The sequence below is a fragment of the Plutella xylostella genome, chromosome 2 (assembly GCF_932276165.1).
Source record: "Plutella xylostella chromosome 2, ilPluXylo3.1, whole genome shotgun sequence".
Lineage (NCBI taxonomy): Eukaryota > Metazoa > Arthropoda > Insecta > Lepidoptera > Plutellidae > Plutella > Plutella xylostella.
Window position 1 is genome coordinate 5,603,875 of NC_063982.1, and position 20,441 is coordinate 5,624,315.

The following is a 20,441-nucleotide window of genomic DNA, read 5'->3' on the forward strand; positions in this document are numbered from 1 at the left end:
GTATCGTACGTATCGGATCAAACGGATTTTCATAAATGTAGTTAGATAACTTTGGGGAAACGGCGCGCAATGCCGATGAAGTGGACGCTCTTGTGTGAATTTCTATACATAAAGAATACTGCATGAGATGTATCCGTTGCGTATATAGGTACTTACTACATTAAATTACCTTTGATGGGTTGTAGTAGAAGTATAACTTTATTGTACATAAAACACTTAAAATAACATTTAATACTTAAAATCTATAATAGAATAAGGGCGGACTGATCGCTAAAAGCTATCTCTTCCAGGCTATGTTGCATAGTGATCTTCAGACATTGTTGCCCGTGTGCGTTGCTTGCTCTATGAGTCGCGTCGCGCCATCGCGTGTGCGTCGCTGTAAGTACTGCGACATGGCCGCACCAAACACTAGGGACTTTCTAGATGGGATACGCGTTTTAAAAGATCTTTTGTTAGGGTGCTTACATAATGAATCGGGTTCCCTGTAGCGGTAACCAGCTCCCGTATTTTGTCACTTTTTGAGAGTTAGCAACCGGTGATAATTGGTATCAACTTAGAGACTTATTAACCGAAAACACCAAAAATCTTAGTGAAAGAAATATGCAAGAAGCCTACCAATATATCCTTACATTAAACATAAACGTTTGTAAAATCAGATAAGTCAGTAAAAAGTTATTAATTAATAATGCTCTAAGTTTCAGCCATTTTATACCAACCAACCCCACTCGGAGTTACATAATACGGGGCCTGATTATGCGAAAGCGCTCACTCACTGAGCATTTCCCGGATTTTCAAATCTCAGTGAGCGCTTTCGCATAATCAGGTTACCGGTACAGGGAGATACAGGAAACCTTATTGTAAACCCCCAACCTCTATGTAAGCACCCTTGAGGTATTGAAGTTGAACATGACCAACGGAACGGGCTGGATCATAATAATATGTGGAGACATCTCACACGCGGCGATCCAACCCCAAGCTAGGCAGAGCCTGTAAGATGGGTAAGTACTAATCGGTCAGCTGACATAAGTATGTACAATACATATCATTAGTCTTTAAACAAACATTTATTTGCCCCGGCTAGGGGTCGAACCTTCTATATAGTAGTCAGGATCACTACCCTCATAAATTACTTAATAATACTTATTCTATGACGAAGAAGAGACAAATCTACAGAATAAAACTGAAGGTAGGTAACTACTTGGGTAGTTACAGTAACGAGAAAGAGCTTGATTTATCTTCTCAAAGTTTATTTAACTCATTATTATACCGATGATTTTTATCAGTGGACGACCGAATGGCTTAGTGGTTAGTGACCCAGACTACTGAGCCGAAGGTCCCGGGTTCAATTCCCGGCTGGGGCAGATATTTGTATATTTGATACACAGACATTTGTTCTCGGGTCTTGGATGTGCCCGTAAAATGGCAATAGGCCCGCCCCTTATTACATTGGGACTAACATAACACTGGCGAAAAGTGGGTGCAGCAATGCACTTCTGCCTACCCCGCAAGGGAGTACCTACATTAGAACAAGGTGTGAGTGTTTGTTTTTTGGTTTGTTTGCTTAATGATTTTTATCAGTCTACAACTAGTTTGAATATCATAGTACCTAATAAATTAATCTAAATACATAATTTGTATTTTGTAAGCAAATATTTAAATAATGTGTCTAAGTAGGTATAACGTCTATGTCCATTGGATACCTAGGTAGATACCTATTTAGGGTTTAGAGAAATAGGCCACACTAGAAATGCTCGAGACATATTCCAGTGCTTGTATCCCGGTACGACTGAAACAACTCACAATAGTAACCTAATATACCTGTAGCGGACGCTACGCTCCGAATAACAACATTAAAAGATCCTGGATCCCGTTTTCTAATACCGGTAAGTATCTACATAGGTAGGTCTGTACATAAAAGGAACACGTGTACCTACACACAAATAATAGCATAGTAAGGTGAAGTGCCGTAATTGCAACTATCCGGTAATTGCAACTAACTTCAATAACTCCCTCTAGAGTTACTTCATTGTAAAACGACAGACTAAAAATCAATTTTACATCATAAAAGTTCTACCCAAAAATGTGGATGGCGCTGATAGCTCAAGAATTGTGGGAGTTATAAAGCTTTTTGTCATCGGCCGTTTTGAGTCTGCTGGAGTCGGATGGACATGGTGTGCATTTTTATTTTATAAAATAGTTTTTAGTGGTTCCTCGCAAGGTTTTTCCAAAAAAAAGTAAAAACTAATATCGGTAAGTCATTTTGTATGTATTGGTTTTATTCTAACACGATTGTTTTCCGAGTTTTCTGTGTAGTTACATTTACCAGACAAAAAATGCAAAGTTTGGTAAATCCAACTATTTTGCAGTTTTTAGGGTGGTTACAATTAGCTGCCAATTTTTGTATGAAATTGGAAAAAGCCAGTGATGGGGCAGTGAACATGAATATATCGATACAATCACTAATAATATAACACACAAATAAGAATAAAAGGCTGAATACCAAATTTTAAACATATCTGTTAAACATTATTTTTTTTTGAAAACCTGCAAAATTCCCCCCGGCATCCTGCCTGCGGTAAATTCAGAAAACTTTCCAAAAAAATTGTAAAAAGGCTGTTTGATTAAACATAAGTAAAATATTTAATGTTGATTAATAAAAATATAGCTATTAATTTTTATCCCCGAGTTTTATTCTGCTACCATGGACTTCTTGGCTTGTCGATGGCAGACACTACATGACTGTCGATAAAATTACGATATAGTTCCCATCACTATTTTTGAGAAATTAGTTGCAATTACCAGACCCACGGCTAAACAGTAGTTTCATGCGAAATTGGTCGTAGTTACAAGGAGATAAGTGTCACAATCCTATGAATATTCTCTTAGTCTTTGTGTTTCAAATACACAATATACACCATACATAGAAAAATATGGAGATAAAACGATTAGTTGCAATTACCCGCCAGGAGGGGTAATTGCAACTATTTCTGCCTTTGCCGGAACTTTTGGCAATAGCTCTTTATTCTTCAGAGTTTTTCTTTGTCATGATAGTAGAATAAAATCTACATAAAATTTAGACTTTGGCATGATTTTACAGTAATACTATTTCCTTATATATAAAGAATTATCAGATGATGAAGTTACGACTTCAATATTTTTAGTTGCAATTACCGCACTTCACCTTATAATATTATACTTAATACCTAAGTAGTTACCTAGGTACCAGTGGCGGCTGGTGCCTCAGATACCCGGTGGTGCACTTTATGGGTTTAGTAAATTTTGGAAGAAAAATAGATTAGGTACCTATTACAATTGGAAGTAAAAAAATTATAAGTATATTTTACCTTATTTATATTTTAAATCCATTCTGCGTTCCTTTTTTGACGCGAAATTGCTTCTCCGCCGAAACGAAAACAACACACGGAAAGCAAAATAAAGCATTTAGTCTCTCACATCCACATAACCATTACTTTTTATTGTACCTACATTTCACTTTTGAAAATTCAGGTTTAAGTTTAATTTTTTGTTTTGCACTCCTTTTTAAGATGAGAAAAGATGGCCCAGCAGATTTAATGTCCAGTCTATTTTGAAATGACTGTACTATTGCTTTTTATGAAGTCCATATTGTATTTTGCACTCATTTTCACTCACACACACACATACACACTCACGTAATATTTACTACTTTCTTAGTTAATAAGTAATTAGAGTAACAAATTAATTACGTATTCGCGCGCGAAAGGTGAAACTGCGACAATGACATGACAAGTGCATCGTTCGTAGGTCACGCCACCGGTTAAGGCCGCCGCCCGCGCCTCCCGTCCCGTGGCGTCATTCGTATTATTTCGGCAATTTCCGGTCGCGTGCGGCGCACGAATTTATCCTAGAACTGCATACAGTTTGTACTGAGCATCTTCCGTCTCACGCGCCGGGCGATTTCCATCCTGTTTCATACTATGTGTAGGAGCTCGCTCCGTGCGAAAATCCGAGCGCACGGGGCCGTTTTTGTTCAAGCAAAAATAAGATCTAATTCTTTCGCAGTAGAAATCAAAATAGGCCAGCTCGATTTAATTTAACTCGTAACGTTCGAATGATTTATGTAATTTCTGTTTAGGGTAGGTATTACGATTGTTATATTGGTATTTTTGTGAAGTTTTCTTAAGACGTACCTAGTACCTACCTAGTCTAGTATAGGAAGAAGGAAGGTAGGTACATATTTAGAAGGTTTTTAAATGGTAGTGCGTTGCACGGGCGCACTTAAGGTGCAGCCGCCACTGCTAGGTACCTAAAATTTTGTTTCGGAATACGGCTGCACTAACCGCGACTTTGTCTCGTTGTAGGTATTAAATTAAACGTACCAATTCCTTATCAGGGCTTGTTCGTGTGTTTTTTGTCAAGCTAGACCAAATCAGAGTTTGAACGCTCTGGTTACGCTCAGGGGGAGAAGGGTCACAAAAGTAAAATTAACTTAACTAACTATGGGGGTTTTGCTTGACTTTACATACTAGTACAGACTGCCCAAAATAGATAACCTGCCGTGGTGGTGATAGAAATGAAAGAGCAAAGTTTTTTGGGCCGCTTTGGGATCTTCTTCTTCTTGTCGTATCGATGGCAACCATTGGCAACTGTCACACTTCCGCGGACCAGTGGACCGTCACGTCGATACCCCTCTGGTTGGCCTTGAGGAGGTCTTCCCGGGTGCAGGTGTTGGGACATCCAGGGCACACCATCAGGTGCTCCATGGTCTGTGGAGACGCATCACATGCATAGATGTTGGAGGCAGGGCTGCGGTAACCCCACCTGCACATGTTTTCGCCGCTTTGGGATAGGCCTAGTTACATTACATACATTACAGGATTACAGCGGATGATCTTTATGAAGGTAGGTAGAACCCTATCAATCTGAGCTTTCATATCATGTTCCAGGTGTACGTAATAACCTGCTGGCCATGAGGCTTTTCTCTTCAGAGTCCGTCAGACTTCTTGAGCTTTGTCAGAACCTACGTTATTATTCTGAGTTATTTTGATCAAAAAACCTTACTCTCTGTTACCAACTTTTCCGCCAGCTGTCAGTGTCAACCATGTCAAATTATCTGTCAACTGTCAATGTAAAAAATAAATTTTCGGAAAAAGGTTAGAATTTTTGTTGGATGGAAGTTTTTTGATTGCATTTAAGATTAAATAAGTTAAAATATCGGTTAAAAGGTACTCATTTAGAGCGCTTACCTTTAATTGGACCCGAATTGTTTGCCGAAAGTATAAATATTTCTGTAAGTATTTATTTATTGCATCACTTCATTTGTTTCGCTACAGCGATCCACTCTCAACCTCATAACAGCATTTTTGATGCCTGTAACCGCAAACCAACCGTAGTTCTCCATCAGCTTCACAGTATTTACCGTGACATTCGTGTTTATCGCGCTCATCACCCGTAAAAATATGAATAAAACCAGTGAGTGATGTGTTTTGCAGATATGTGGTGAATAACAACATTAAAATGTACTCAAGACTTCAAAAGTACGGTTTGAAGACGCTGCAGAGTCGCTTGACACACATCACAAGGAGCAGCCATGCCAGCCAGCTCCGGAAGAAGGAAATCAGTGTGGTCCCCGGTAAAAATATACATGGATTTGTGTGTTCCGATGTTGAGCATATCCCAGAGTACAATATGACGGCGTACCTACTGTCACACGAGAAAACAAAGACTGAATACTTCCATCTTGAAAGGGATGATGCCAACAATGTTTTCTCTGTTGGGTTCCGAACTACACCGTTGGATTCTATGGGAACTCCTCACATATTAGAACATACTGTGCTCTGTGGCTCAGAAAAGTATCCTGTTAGAGATCCCTTCTTCAAAATGCTGAATCGGTCCCTGGCCACATTCATGAATGCTCTTACGGGCCCCGATTACACATTCTACCCGTTCTCGTCTCAGAACCACATAGACTACCAAAATCTACAAAAAGTGTACTTAGATGCAGTATTTAAGCCCAATTTGCTCCATCTCGACTTTCTCCAAGAGGGGTGGAGGTTAGAGCATACTAAATTAGAAGACAAATCCTCTGAACTTGGCTTCAAAGGTGTTGTGTACAATGAAATGAAAGGAGCATTTTCAGAAACCAGTTCATTGTTTGGCCAGAAGTTCATAAACAGCATTTTGCCTGAAGGAACATATGGATATGTCTCTGGCGGTGATCCACTTTACATTCCAAACTTGACACATGAGCATTTAAAGAATTTCCACCAAACATACTACCACCCCAGCAATGCTAGAATCTTCTCATATGGAAACTTTCCATTTGAAACCAATCTGAAGTTTTTGAATGAAGAATACCTGAGCAAATATGAGTACTTAGATCCTTCTAGATCTATTGTAAAGCCTCAAAACAGATGGCTTGAGCCGCGTCGCGAGAACACAACCTGTAGGGTAGACCAGTATGGAGGACCTGTAGAAAAACAGAATCAAATAGCAATAGGATATGCAATGTCAGATATCACGGATCTCTATGAGACCTTCATGTTGACAGCTCTGGCTGAGCTCATGATCATTGGTCCCAACTCAGCATTTTACAAGAGTCTTATTGAAAAGAATATTTCTGGAGGCTACAACTCACTGACTGGTTACGATAATCAGATTCGCGATACGCTTTTCGTTGTCGGATTGAGAGATGTTGAGACTTCCAAGTTTGAAACTGTGGAGAAGATTGTAAATGAGACTCTACAAGAAATACATAAGAATGGTTTCGAAAAGGACCATGTAGAGAGTGTCCTGCATGGGTTTGAGCTGTCCATTAAGCACCAGTCTCCAAGATTTGGTTTGAACCTACTTTTCAACATAATGCCACTGTGGAACCACAATGGACCAATCTTACAGGCACTGAAAATAAATGATCTACTGAGCCAGTTGAAAAAAGATCTGATGGACCCCAATTTTGTGAAGCAAGCAATAGAAAAGTATTTCATTCAAAATAATCATAAGCTGATCATGACAATGCAACCTGATCCAAAATTCGATGATATCTTCAATGAGTTGGAAGCGAAGAATCTGCGAAACAAATCTGAGCAACTGAAACCTGAAGAGAGAGAGCAAGTGTATGAGAATGGCCTGAAACTCTCGGAAGCCCAGAAGAAGGAACAAAACTTGGATGTGTTGCCATGTCTTCAGCTTGACGAGATCACGGTAAACAAAACTGCTCCGCCTCTAAAACACGCGGCTTCCGGAACTATTCCCCTGCAGTTGTGTGAAGGCAACACCAACGGTGTAACCTATTTCAAAGGTGTACTTGGCACGGAATCGTTGGACGAGTCTCAGAAGGCATTACTGCCGTTCTTCAACTATGTTTTGGATAAATACGATACGAAAACTTTCAACTACCGAGACCTGGATAAGCACATCAGTAAAACAACGTCAGGTCTTTCAGTTATTACCCACGTGACTGAACATATCGATTTGAGAGGGCAGTACGAAGACGGTGTGGTAATCGCCAGCCATTGCTTGGACAGTAACCTGCAAAAAATGTTGGATATTTGGTTGGACATTTTCGACAAACCCGACTTTTCCAATAACGAAAGGACCAAAATGCTATTGAACAACTACTGCTCATCTTTAACTAGTGGAATTATAGACAGCGGCCACACATACGCAATGCAGGCGGCTAGATCTCTCGTATCTTCTGTCGACCAGTGCAAAGAAAAGCTATTGGGTCTGCAACACATTATGAATATGCAAAAAGTCCAAAAGGATAAGTCTATCAATGACGTGCAACAAACGATTGACTCCATCGCCAAAAAGGTCTTGAACGGCAGTAACTTGAGAGCCGCCTTCAACTTTTCCAACACCAACGCAAACATCAGCGATGTAGTAGACGGTTTCTGCAAGAGCTTGTGCGATAAGGAACAGAACACAGAGCTGAACCGAATAAATTGGGTAGACTCGGAAGATTTGCCGAAAAAGAACCGCGCTTTGCACGTATCCATGAACATCCCGGTGAATTTCTGCGCTAAAGCGATACCGACAGTCGCATACACTGACCCTGATTACCCGAAGCTACGAGTGCTCTCCCGATTCCTTACCTCAAAGTACTTGCACCCAATAGTCAGGGAGCAAAACGGCGCCTACGGTGGAGGTGCTATGCTATCCACTGACGGGACTTTCAACTTCTACTCCTACAGAGACCCTAACTCCCACGTCACACTGGATGTTTTCGACGGCAGTGTAGACTGGGTGTCCAAAAACACAAATCTGATCGACGACCAAACGCTTTTCGAGTCGAAGTTGTCGATTTTGCAGCAAATGGACCAGCCAATTGCGGAGTACATGAAGGGAATAGATTTGTTCCTGTTTGGCCTGTCCTATGACATATGGAAGACGCAAAGGGAGCGAGTGCTTGCGGTGAAGAAGGAGGATTTAATCGAGGTCTGCAACAAGTACTTGCTACCAGACTCGTTTGCCGGAAAATGTGTTATTGGAGAAGGCTCGAAGGATTTGAAAAAGGATGAAATGTGGGAGAAGATCAGTGGTCCTCAACAATAAGGACACGTTACGTAATAGTTACTTACGAATTATTATTATTGCCTGAAATGTTATTCAGGTGCATTTAGGCTTAGTATGCTACTTTATGTATGTGAACCTAAGAGTGAAAGGAATGATGCATGTGTGTAAGTATGCAGCGCCGAATGTATGTAATTGTTATGTAAACTGTCACAATCACGTTGTAGCAACTGTAACTAAAAATATTTGACCGTACAAGAAAATCATTACAAATAATATTTATGTGAAATGCTCATCAGATGAGCTTATTTTCTTTTGGTACCATACCATTATTCGGCAAAGCAATGGGTGTGGCTGTAGTGAGTGCTTTAATTTAGATAGTTTTAACGTTAAAATTGTTACAGAGTTAAGTTATGAATAAAGAGTCTATTCAATATTTTTTGTTTTTATTTCTGCCATTTGTAGGTAGGTACCTATCTATTGAGTATGTAGGTAGTTAGTAGGTGTGAGAGACTATTAAAGATGATATGATACCTACTGAAGGTAAGTATTACGTAGGTTATCTACTGTGTGTGTTCACGATTGGCCGCACCTAAAAACTCAACAATACCTATGAATAAATAATCAATGAGACAGTGTAGGTATTTAAGATTCAATTAAATACCTATCGTTTAAGAAGAATAACAATATCAAAATGGCGGATGGAGTTATGCTATCTCGGTCTAATAGAGGCTATGTCCTCTTCTTACTTCTTTCTACTTATGAAACGATCGCCATTTTCATTTTGTTTCTTTATCGGTACGCCTCATGAGATGCCTTGTCATTCGAGACAAGTTATCTGAAACTGACGTTCCAAAAGTGGGCCGTCCGATTTTTTCTATGGCCCGCAATATTATTCACTCATTTGTTTTTCAGAGCGATGTCTCTGCCAGAGACATTCGATACACCGCACGAATACTTCGAGGAAGCTGTTCAGTTCTTCAGAGAGTACCAGCACTTATACAACTTTCCCAACACCAAACTGTTACTAACAGACTGTCTCGACAGAATCGATTTAGACGGACTGGACAAATTTGATGTCTTTGAAATTGGCACAACATTGGAAGCCATAGCTGATAAGAACCTTAATATACGACGGCTTTTGGATCGCATTTCGAGGTTATCGGTGGACTATGGATCGTTTGAGAGTAAGGAAGACTTGGAGAGCATGGTTGACGCGCCAATGGGGGTGAAGAAGATGCATGAGGTCACATATCTGGTGAACGAGATACAGGATTTCTGTGAAGAGACCGGCTGTGACACTGTCGTCGATTTTGGATCTGGATTGGTGAGTTATTATAAACTTAAATGTATAGGTCTAGGTAACTAAACTAACTAGCTTGTAGGAGTTGTAGGTACTAGGAAATTAGAAAGCTATTTAGAGGTCCAACAGATGACCCTACTTAACTACTAACTAGTAAGTATGTGTTGTGGTTTTTAAAATTGAACCTATAATCTGATGATTAGCTATACTTAAGTGGAAGAATCTACTCTGCTCCAATGAAGGGCCATAAGTCACTAAGAAAACCCAAGCTATAACTAACATAATATCGTACTCTCCTTTCAGGGCTACCTAGACGAGCTGCTATTCGCTAAATCAAACTTCAACGTGTTGGGCCTAGAGGGCAGTAGCGACAAGCAAGCGCGGGCACAGGAACGCCAGATGAAATACCACGAGAACTCGTCCAGAAAGGTCAAATACATCACACACGTGATCACTGAACATTCGGACGAACACATCAAAGAGTATCTAGCTAAAGAGTTTAGCGACCAAAAAGGATTTTGCATTACCGGACTCCATGTTTGCGCTGACCTACCGATTCATGCCATAAATCTCTTTTTAAAGATGGCGGACGCGAAATCAATAATTCTTTTGTCGTGCTGCTACAATCGAATGGCTTGCGATACGTTGGGAGATAAGCAGAAATTCAAGAATTTCCCTGTTAGCCATACGTTGAAGGGCTTGTATGAGAAATATAAGGGATACAAGTTTTTAAAAGTACCCTTTCTGAGATTGGCCACGCAGCCACCCCGCACGGCTGAGTGCTTGAGGGATTTGGTGTTCAATTTATTGGCTAGATGTGTCATTGAACTGTATACAGAGAGAAGTAAGTTTTTAATTATTACTTTAATAATATTTTATATGCCTAGGTTTTGTACTTTCTGTAGTTAATAATGCTCTGCTTACTCACTAATGCCCGTTTAATTTCAGATTACTGTATTCTAAAAAGGAGGCATCGGAAAGCTGTTAAAACGAAAAAGATAGAAAATGATTTTGAATCTTACATCAATCAGGCTTGCAAAGGGTTCGAACTATCGTGCAAATATCTTCTTTGTTCAAGCAAGATAGAGAATACACGACCCCGCAAGTGTGAGTGCGAACTCAAGTTTGATTTCGAAGAACTCAGAAACTTATGGCGGGAGTTTTCGAACGAATGCACTTTTAAAAAAGCCGCCATTTTTATTTTAATACAACTTCATTTGCAGCCGGTATTCGAAAACTTTGTTTTGTATGATAGATTGGTTTATGTAAAGGAACAAGGTTTGGCTAATTGTAAAATAAAAAAAATATTTAATGAGGCCGTGTCACCAAGGTGTTTTGCTTTATTGGCTTCTAAATAAGCTTAACATAAATATATTTTTTTAGAATTTTTGTTTCTAAAATAATTATTATTTTGCCATGTTTAATAAAAAAATTTAACACAAACTTTGTTAAAATATTAAATTAAGCTAAGCACAAAGATAATTGTTTTAGAAACTGTAAGATTAACTTTTTATAAATTACAATAAAATCTAATGAATGTTAATAATATTTTTCTAATTTCTAGAATTTCTAAAATTAGTAATATGGAACAAATTTTATATTTAAAGTAAATAAAGTTAGGTTTATATTGTAACAGTAATGTGATAATTGGTTTAAAAATGTCTGTTAAGATAAATAAAAACATAATTATTATGATAAATTGTAGAAAAATATCAATTTGAAAATAATAACTTGCAGGTAAGAAAAAGTTTGTTAGTTTCCTTGGTGTTTTAAATCATCTTACAACTTTGTGCTATCTTATGATGTTATGATAAAAGTTCATATCTTTTAAATATATCTATTTAAAAACTACTGATATAACATTGCAAATAAAAAAATATTATTCCTTTACTAATGTATTAATTTGTTTCAACTAAATTGCCCATAACACCCTGTTCACAATAACTAATAACTTAAATACAAATGTTGCTATCAAATACATAAAATACCTCTATGGTAATGATAATATAAATTTTCTTGCACAGGAAAAGGCTGTCAGTTGACTGGCAGACAATGCTTATAGCATTAAGTCCACCCTTATGTAAATGTTTTTATTTGTGCAATATATTGTACATTTATGTTTATATTTTGTGCAATAAAGAATTGAATAAATAAATATAATGACTAATGACACCTCTAAGAAAAAAGTTATAAATATGAGTTCATAGGTACCTTTTAATTATTGTGAAGCTGACTGTAATAGTAACATGAATCAGTCCATCTGTTCTGAAGCTACAACAGACACACTAGTATAACATATAAACCCTCGATTTTGCTTGAGGTAAAAAAAAAAAGCATTCATAAAAACAACATTTCAGATATTGCACTGATATCAACAAAGTACATGACACTGGCAGAATCAAAACCTAGTTGCTACGTGAACTAGAGTGGGAGTAAATGGGGAAATGCGCCGGAGGTATAGGCGGTACACTCTGGCTGTGAGCTGCCATCAAAGGTAGCATGTTAGGAGAACTAGAAACATTTGAACTTGTTACCCGAGGATTGAGGTTATGCATAGGATGTGTAGAATGCGTAGAATGAGCTGGATGTGTATGTGCAGGGTGTGCAGATTGTGTTGGCTGGCTCAGCAGAGGCAAAGGAGACAGATGCTGCAGTGGCTGAGACATCTGAGGCTGCTGGACTGGTGTGACAGGCTGGGACTGGGTGGGCAGCGCCTGTGTCTCCATCAGGCTCTGAGAGTTACTGTTGGCAGCATCGGTCTTCCTCTGGAGTTTACGCTGCAGTACACTCTTCTTCCACTCCTCAGTATTGTCTGGCAGAGGAGCAATAATGACTTCTCCTGTCATTGGGTTGATAGGGAATACTCCGTCCGGTGTGTGCTTCTTCTTTGCCATCTCCATACCATGCCGTCTCTTCATGTGCTTGTTGTAGTTGGACCAGTTTGTGAAAGCTCTCTGACATAAGGAGCATGAGTAAGGCTTCACACCGGTGTGCTGACGAATGTGCTGGTTCAAAATGGTTTTGAACCTAAATCCCTTGTTACAGAACTCACAAGTGAATGGCAACGTGTCTGAGTGGATTATCATGTGTGATGAAAGGTTTTTACGTAACCGGAACCTCTTGCCGCATTGTTCACAAGCAAATGGGCGTTGGCCATCATGGGTGCCAATGTGCATTCGTAGCTGACCAATGGTTTTGAAGGAAAACTTGCAGATTTCACACTGGTGTGGCCGTGATTCATTGTGGACTATCAAGTGGGACATCAATGTGTCTTTGTTGTAGAAGCATTTCCCACAAATATCACAGGTGTGATCCCTACGTCTCTCTGTGTGGATCAGGACATGAGCCTGCAGTATGGAGCGTGTCTTGAACTTCTTGGCACACACTTTGCAAACCAGATCACTCTCATCAAGTGGCCTGATGACTCTAGTCGCTCTCTTATCTGTGTAATACTTACTTTTGTGCTCCACCAACTCTTTCACATACTTAAAGGACATGTGACATCCAACACAGATGTTTTTGAATTTAGTATGGTTTTTCCTATGCTTCTCCACATCAGTTTTCCTTGTGAACTTCATACTGCAAATGTGGCAGGATCTCTTCAGGAACTTCTTGTGTCTCATCACATGAGCAAGGAACGGTTCAAGTTTGAGTTTGCGAATGTTGCAGTCGGCGCACTTGTATGCTGTGCAGCTGTCATGGCAGTCCATGGCATGCTTCCGGAGGTCCTCTGCACTCGGGAACGTGGTGGAGCAGAACGCGCACATCCACGAGAAGTCTTTCCACGACATGTCTGACTCAGAATCGTCATCGCTGGAAGACGGCGGTCTCCTTTTCTTGTACCTACGGGTTTTCCCCTCATGCTTGCATGTTATTCTGCATTCCTGTTCCTTCTCTTTCTTAATCCTTATTTTGAGTTTGTGCGCTCGCTCCTCTTTGATATTATCGGCCTCGAAACTGCTGGAACAATCTATGTCGTCGTCGTCATCTTCGCTACAAGACGGCTCACGTTTAATGTTAAGAATACTCTTTAAAACGTCCTGTGACGACTCAACCTTCTCCACAAACGCGATCGCCCTGTACAGCGAGTCTAGACATATGAAACACACAGTTTTCGGCATTTCGTTGTCTCGAAACATGTTGATGAAGCTGTGTTTGAGCCGCGTCAACTTCTCGACCACTTCGCGACTTCTTTTCGAGTCGGAAAGCAAGTCGAATATCTTGTCGTTGGGTGTTAGCTCCGCGCACAGGCGGCAGTAAGACGACTCGGGCTTTTCCATCGTAAATCCTGCAGATTTACTTGTGTTGTTCTCGAATTCATGAAAGAAATCCCAAGAAAAACACCTAGAACTTTGGGAATTTATTTTTGACAGCTGTAGCCTGTATTTTTAAATGTCAATCAATATAGACAAGACAAACATGGCGCAGACTCAATGAATGTTGTGGAATATTTTCCTCCCTTTGTTTAAACTTTGTATAAATTCATTAATAAACTTATGCTTAAACACGATGTTATGTTACAAGTTGTTTACAAGAGGAGAGGTAGTACTTTTTCGTTAGAGAAGTACTTATGTTCCTATGAAAAGCCAGACAGATTTATAAATATTTTCTTAGAATAATAACGCTGCAATTCAAAATTTGACATCTGTCATTAAAGTGACGGACGTCAGTGACAGGTCACTGGCATTCTATCTATTCTACTGTGCATTGTTTTCGTGTTTCTTCAGTGTTTTTATTTACTGTTTTAACCATGGATATAGAAGAAAGTTCATTTTGCCGACTATGCGCAGATTTAACACCGAACAGCAAACTATTCAACCTGCTCTCAGACGCGGCTCGGTGCCGGGAAGTGGTCGAAAAACTCACAATACTGAAGCACGATTTTGTAAACATTTTCCGCGACCAAAGCTTGCCAAAAAACGTTTGTTTTTTGTGCTTAGACTCCTTGTACCGGGCAGTAGCGTTTGTAGAAAGAGTGGAGACCTCTCAAGCCACTTTAAAAGATATCTTCTCACCCCCAACAGCAGGCGATAACTGGCCAGTTTATGACGAAGCTATTACAGATCCCTTTGAAGTAGGTGGAAATGTTAAGCCAGAATCTATTAGTAATCAAAAGGAAGATAGTGCAAATGTGGCAGTTGTGGCTCCTTATACTCAAAATCTAACACAAAGTGCACCTAATAGAGGAGAACAAAATAATCTTATTAGTTATCCAACTACAAATGTTTCTGAAACTGCCAATCAGACTAACCCCTTCATGCAATATCAGTTAAATACAAACAGTACTGGCATCCAAAATCAAGAAGGTAACATTAACTATGAAGGAGAAAATAGTATTGCAAACATGACACCCGTCCAATCAATTAATATAACAAAAGAAAACTGCCAAAACACCACCAACCTATACCAAGAGGAGTACATCAGAAAATATGAACAACACATAAAGCTGACAAAGAGTATAACAAGAAAATTACCAGGGAAAAGAAAAAAGAAACCCTTACCACTTCCCATCCGTGAATTGAGTAAAATACTTGATAAATCTTGGACTGGATACCCATGGACTTGTGATGTTTGTTTCGCAGGTTTCTACAACGTTTATTTGCTGAGGGAACACACAAAGGCAGTGCACATGAGGTGTTTTGCCATGAAGTGTGTGGATTGCTTGGAAACCACTGACTGTTATGTCAGCTTTGTGTATCATGTGAGGAGTCATAGGCCTTTTTTGAAGTAAGTATTATTAGTTAGCCCTCCTATTCCATATGATGCTTCTTTAGTGGTTTTCATGACATTCTCTGACTATGTAAACTGAAAAAATCATCCTAAATGTAGATCATTGTGATAGGTTTCAAACTCCATAGTATTCAAATACCAAACATCTCTCTCTCTCTCTCTCTCTCTCTCAGCCTTTCATAGTCCACTGTTGGACATAGGCCTCACCAAACATAGTGAAACATAAAACAGTTTGATCATAAGAGTTGCAGGCGAAATATAGATTACTTAGCTGAAAAATACTTAGGTAATTAATAGAGCTGTGTATATCAAGGCGCGGATCCACCCATATGGGCAAGATGGGCATGCCCATCACCTAAATGACTTGCCATATCAAGCCACGTGATTTTAATAATATAATTTAGTTATTTTATCACTTTCTTGGTAGGTATAGCTTTTTATAGTAATGATGAGATGATTTTGGGTCATGCTATGTTATTTTTTCCCACCTGGAAAGCCCTCCCGATAGTTATGAAAGAATTCAATAACCATAAAATTTTCTGTCATGCCAAGAGTCTGTGTTACGCTAACGGTCAGTCACTATTTACCTGTAGGTACAGTAAGGGGCAGAGAAACCTGACCCCCCTCAGAAGAATTGTTACTATGAGAGGGGGTCAGGTTTCTCTGCACCTGATCGTACAACGAGACTACTTTGATCTCGATAAATCAATAGTTCAGTTATTTTAAAGCTTTTTTGGCAAGTTTTAGGGTTCCGTACTTAAAAGTAAAAAAGTAACCCTTATACCTATTATGATCACTTTGTTGTCCGTCCGTCTGTCTGTCACCACCACCCCTTTCTTAGAAACGGGTAAAAGTATCAAGCTGATTTTGCATAGATATACGGCCTGAAAAAATACTAAAATATTTTTTTAGGCTTACTTGTACGTAAAGTGGGGGTGACATTTTCAGTTTGAGAGATGTATAGGTAAGTACTAATTATCCAAAACTTTGTTTTTAAATTATCATATATAATTTATTAATAATTATTCTCCCATACAGCGAAAAGTTAATTCGAAAAGAAAATCGACTTATCCCATCGTGTGCGGTATCGTTAAAAAGGTATCTTTAAATACAATAAAAATTGCCGCAATACCATGTGGATCTAACCCCGCAGTCTCGAGATATATTAATACAAAGTTATAATTAGAGCGTCCCCCCCCCCTTTTGAAATATTATTAGTATAATTCAGAAAAAAATTATCTGTATACCTCCAAGTAAGTACTTTCAAAGAAAACTATAGCGGACTCTGTATCATACATAGTTATTTTTATAAAACTCTACCTACTTATGACGTGGAGTTGCCCTAACTAAAAGGTAATGTACTCTATTAACATATTATTATTTAGAATAGTTATAATTTGTATGATTTTTGTGAAATTTTAATAAATTTATCTATCTTTTATTTATCTATCTATCTATCTTTATTATGTTTTTTTTTTGTGTCAAGCGGTTGGCTTTTTTGTGCGTGTCCGACACGCTCTTGGCCGGATTTTTTTATTCTTCCCTAATTCTGAGCCCTAAACCTACTCCGTTTACGAACAAAGATTTCCCTTTGGTGTGATTACCATACATCCATCCAAACTTATTAGGTAACTTATGCCTTCTGTATTAGGGACAAAATTGAGGAAATTTGAAACCCTGTTTTGTCAAAAAAAGCCTTTCTTTTAAACAGCGGCACTATATCTCAAAGCCTATTTTGCCTATCAAGATAAAATCAGCCTCATTTAAATGCGAATTTAGTCTAGTTTTTTACGTTGTCATAGACTTTTGTCTGTCAAAATTTTCAAAAACTGAAGTCATACAAAAAATTATTATCATACAAAAAAAAACAAAATACCTACTTAATAAAAAAACAGCTATTTGGTAGTACTTCAAGGCGAGGCAAAACACCTTTTTAGACTTGCCCATCACCTATTTTTAGGTCTGGATCCGCGCCTGTGTATATCAATTTAATATTCTTCATCCATCTCATCTATCCTTTACCTGCAATTCTTATCATCAAACTATTTTAACTATATTATTTGTTCAGTGGGTTAGGATTTATTTACTACTGCTAGGTAAAGTGTCCCCCAAATATGACCACTTAAAAATTTAAAAATTAAATAACACCTTCCTATTCCACATGACTTTTCCTACATCATTGGTCTATAAGTATCTTCAAAAAATTTGTCTAAATTTCCAGAGACCACTGCCCCTACTGCAACTGCAGGTTCGACAAGTCTAACCAGAAGGAACACATCAGAATGCACTTCAACGGCCTGGAGAAGATGTGTGACAGCTGCGGACAAACCTTCCCCAACACTGAGGAACTACAGAAACACTTGGCCATATTCAAGCCGCCCACGCCTAAGAGACTGGCTTCTATAGCTAGATTACGGCCCACGATTATTGATGATAAGACCTGCAGTGTTTGTAATAAGGTAGGTGCTTGGTATTTGGTATTTTATTGTAAAGAGCTCAGTTTTGTTAAGTATGTAAATTTGGATATGGTTGTTTCATCTAGATAGTTAAATACCTAAAATGTCTACTAAATAGTGTACTTCGTTTTACATTAGTTTAAAAATAAAGACTTGCTAATTTTTATTATTTGACATGGCAAAGGAGTATTAAAAATGTATTTTTTAACGATTGTAATGTGTGTAATTCTAAATTTTGTGCAGGTATTCACGACAGCCGGCAGCGCGCGCGCACACAAGCTCATCCACTCGGAGCGCAAGAAAGAACACATCTGTGAAGTCTGCGGCAAAGACTTCTTCAGAAAGAGCGACCTCTCCCACCACCGCCTCATACACAACACTGCCGACCCATACGTGTGTAAAATATGCAAGAAAAAATTCGCAACTTTACAAAGACTACGTAACCACGTGTTAACCCACACAGCTGAAAAACCTTTCCAGTGTTCCGTGTGCAAAAGAAACTTTCGCTTAAAGCGGCAGATGAAAGACCACATGATCATCCACACCGGCGAAAAGCCATTCGAGTGCAACTACTGCGGCCGCAAATTCCGATTTAAAACAACGCTGAAATCGCACCAGTTGCAGCACACTGGGGAGAAGCCGTTTGTGTGTCAAAACTGCGGTCGTGAGTTTGCGAATTGGTCGAATTGTAATCAGCACATGAAGACCAAGCACGGGACTACTTTGGCCAAGCATGTGGTCACTCCAGAGGGCAAGGTGCCCTTGAACCCTCTGACTGGTCGCGTGAAAAAGGTCAAGCCGTTTGAGGCGGTCAAAGAGTGGACGGAACAGATACTTGAGCCGCCTAAACGGAAAAAAGCGCAGAAATTAGGGTTGTGAAATGATTCCTGTTTAAGTTTGTTAGGGTTGTGAAAGTTTTTAATAATATATTCAGACCGAGTCAGGTTTCACTTTAGTTTCTAGAATCATAGTAAGGGTGAGGCCACACGAGCGTAATTTTGTGAGTTGTGCGCGGGGACGAGGGGAGCGAAGTAACTTCTCCGCCCCCCTCGTCCCCGCGCAACTTTTCTGCCACGCACAACTCACAAAATTACGCTCGTGTGGCCTCACCCTAAAGCTTCTATATTTTCTACCTTTGATACAATTATGTAAGTATAAGTACATGAGATTGTGATTCCGTGATATTATTTGTAATTTTATACACGTATGTAGGTATACGTACCTACCTAATATAAGATTTTTATAATATACTTCAATTGTACCTAGATAAACCAGTGCCTTAGATAATGTGTTCACAAGAAACAGTTTTAGATTTCTGCACAAAAAAAAATACTTATCTACATCATTGATAATTCATTCGTCATTAACATAATTTATTTTAATATAAGTACCGATTCACATAATAAAAGTATACTTATTTATATTTTACTGGCTGGTTATTCTTCTTCTCACTCACGCTTTGTTCATTATGGGGCAGAGAAACCTGACTCGCGACTGTTCAAAGATTCAAAGTAAATAACCACTGCCCCAAGAAAAAAATATTAGCCTGTAATCGACGACTACTGGACATGGGCCTCCCCATCGAGAAACAATCGGCCTTTCTTAAGCAGCTTCCAGGTCGTCGGTCCAGCGAGCGGGCTGGAGGGCGCCCCACTATAGGTTTGCTAGTTCGTGTTATCCAGTGGAGAACTACTTTGCTCGAAGGCTCGTTTCAAAATTATGTGCGATATTAAAAAAATATACAATAAAGTAAGGAGTATGGTTCAGTAAAAAAGCTCTACAAAATACGGTTAGAGTATACAAAGGCATGGCTTAGCATATGCATGCTTTCAGAGTTAGGAACACCCTTACGTAAATCGGCTGTCCCATTTTAAAACACAGTAACAGCCATGAGACAAAATGTTCAGGAGAGCCAAAAAACGTTTTTGTACCTTCATTTCAATGCCCTGGTAAAACTATGATAGATATCTCAACAAATGTAAGCTTAAAAGAAGCGGCAGAACCTAGGCTTTATATACAATACTATTTCATTTAAATATGACTAAAATTGTTGCTGTAATGCACAAAAGAAAACACTTACTAGGTTTAATATGGTTTTCTCACCCTAAAACCGCCCTCACTGACCATTTCATAACCTAGTAAGGGCCATTATTGTGTCATTTAAGACAAGTTAAGTATATTGAAATTGCAATAATTGCGTAATAATTTCATTTTTTATATGTTTGGGATCCTTCACATATTATAAATCCAATTTTGCAGCACTTTTACACGACGGCACTATAAGTAATAGCTGAAATACGGGCATATTTTTATGTTTGTTTTTTTTGTTTTATGTAAATGAATTAAATAGCCATATTCAGAAGGCTCTAACATGAAAATTATTTATGGCTGCCTTCAATTAGACAATATTTCCTAAATTTCTATCTAAAAATCAGTTTTATAATTTGTTTTTTTTTTGT

At 38.8% G+C, this 20,441-nt stretch overlaps 3 protein-coding genes across 3 annotated transcripts; 2 read left to right on the forward strand and 1 right to left on the reverse strand.

Moving 5' to 3' along the window:
• Window positions 1-5,097: 5,097 nt before the first annotated feature.
• LOC105379966 (presequence protease, mitochondrial) lies at window positions 5,098-8,929 on the forward strand. Its single transcript, XM_011549442.3, has 2 exons — window positions 5,098-5,269; window positions 5,472-8,929. Exon 2 carries the CDS (start codon window positions 5,497-5,499, stop codon window positions 8,533-8,535), a length of 3,039 nt encoding a protein of 1,012 aa, XP_011547744.3. The 5' UTR covers window positions 5,098-5,269; window positions 5,472-5,496; the 3' UTR covers window positions 8,536-8,929.
• Window positions 8,930-11,106: 2,177 nt separating this feature from the next.
• On the reverse strand, window positions 11,107-14,184 carry LOC105379967 (zinc finger protein 708). Its single transcript, XM_011549443.3, has one exon. The coding sequence runs from the start codon at window positions 14,074-14,076 to the stop codon at window positions 12,202-12,204; it is 1,875 nt and encodes a 624-aa protein (XP_011547745.3). The 5' UTR covers window positions 14,077-14,184; the 3' UTR covers window positions 11,107-12,201.
• A 281-nt stretch (window positions 14,185-14,465) lies between these two features.
• On the forward strand, window positions 14,466-19,329 carry LOC105398486 (zinc finger protein 37). The gene is made up of 3 exons (XM_011570635.3): window positions 14,466-15,523; window positions 17,748-17,985; window positions 18,226-19,329. The coding sequence occupies exons 1-3, from the start codon at window positions 14,547-14,549 to the stop codon at window positions 18,859-18,861; spliced, it is 1,851 nt and encodes a 616-aa protein (XP_011568937.3). The 5' UTR covers window positions 14,466-14,546; the 3' UTR covers window positions 18,862-19,329.
• The last annotated feature ends 1,112 nt before the right edge of the window (window positions 19,330-20,441 follow it).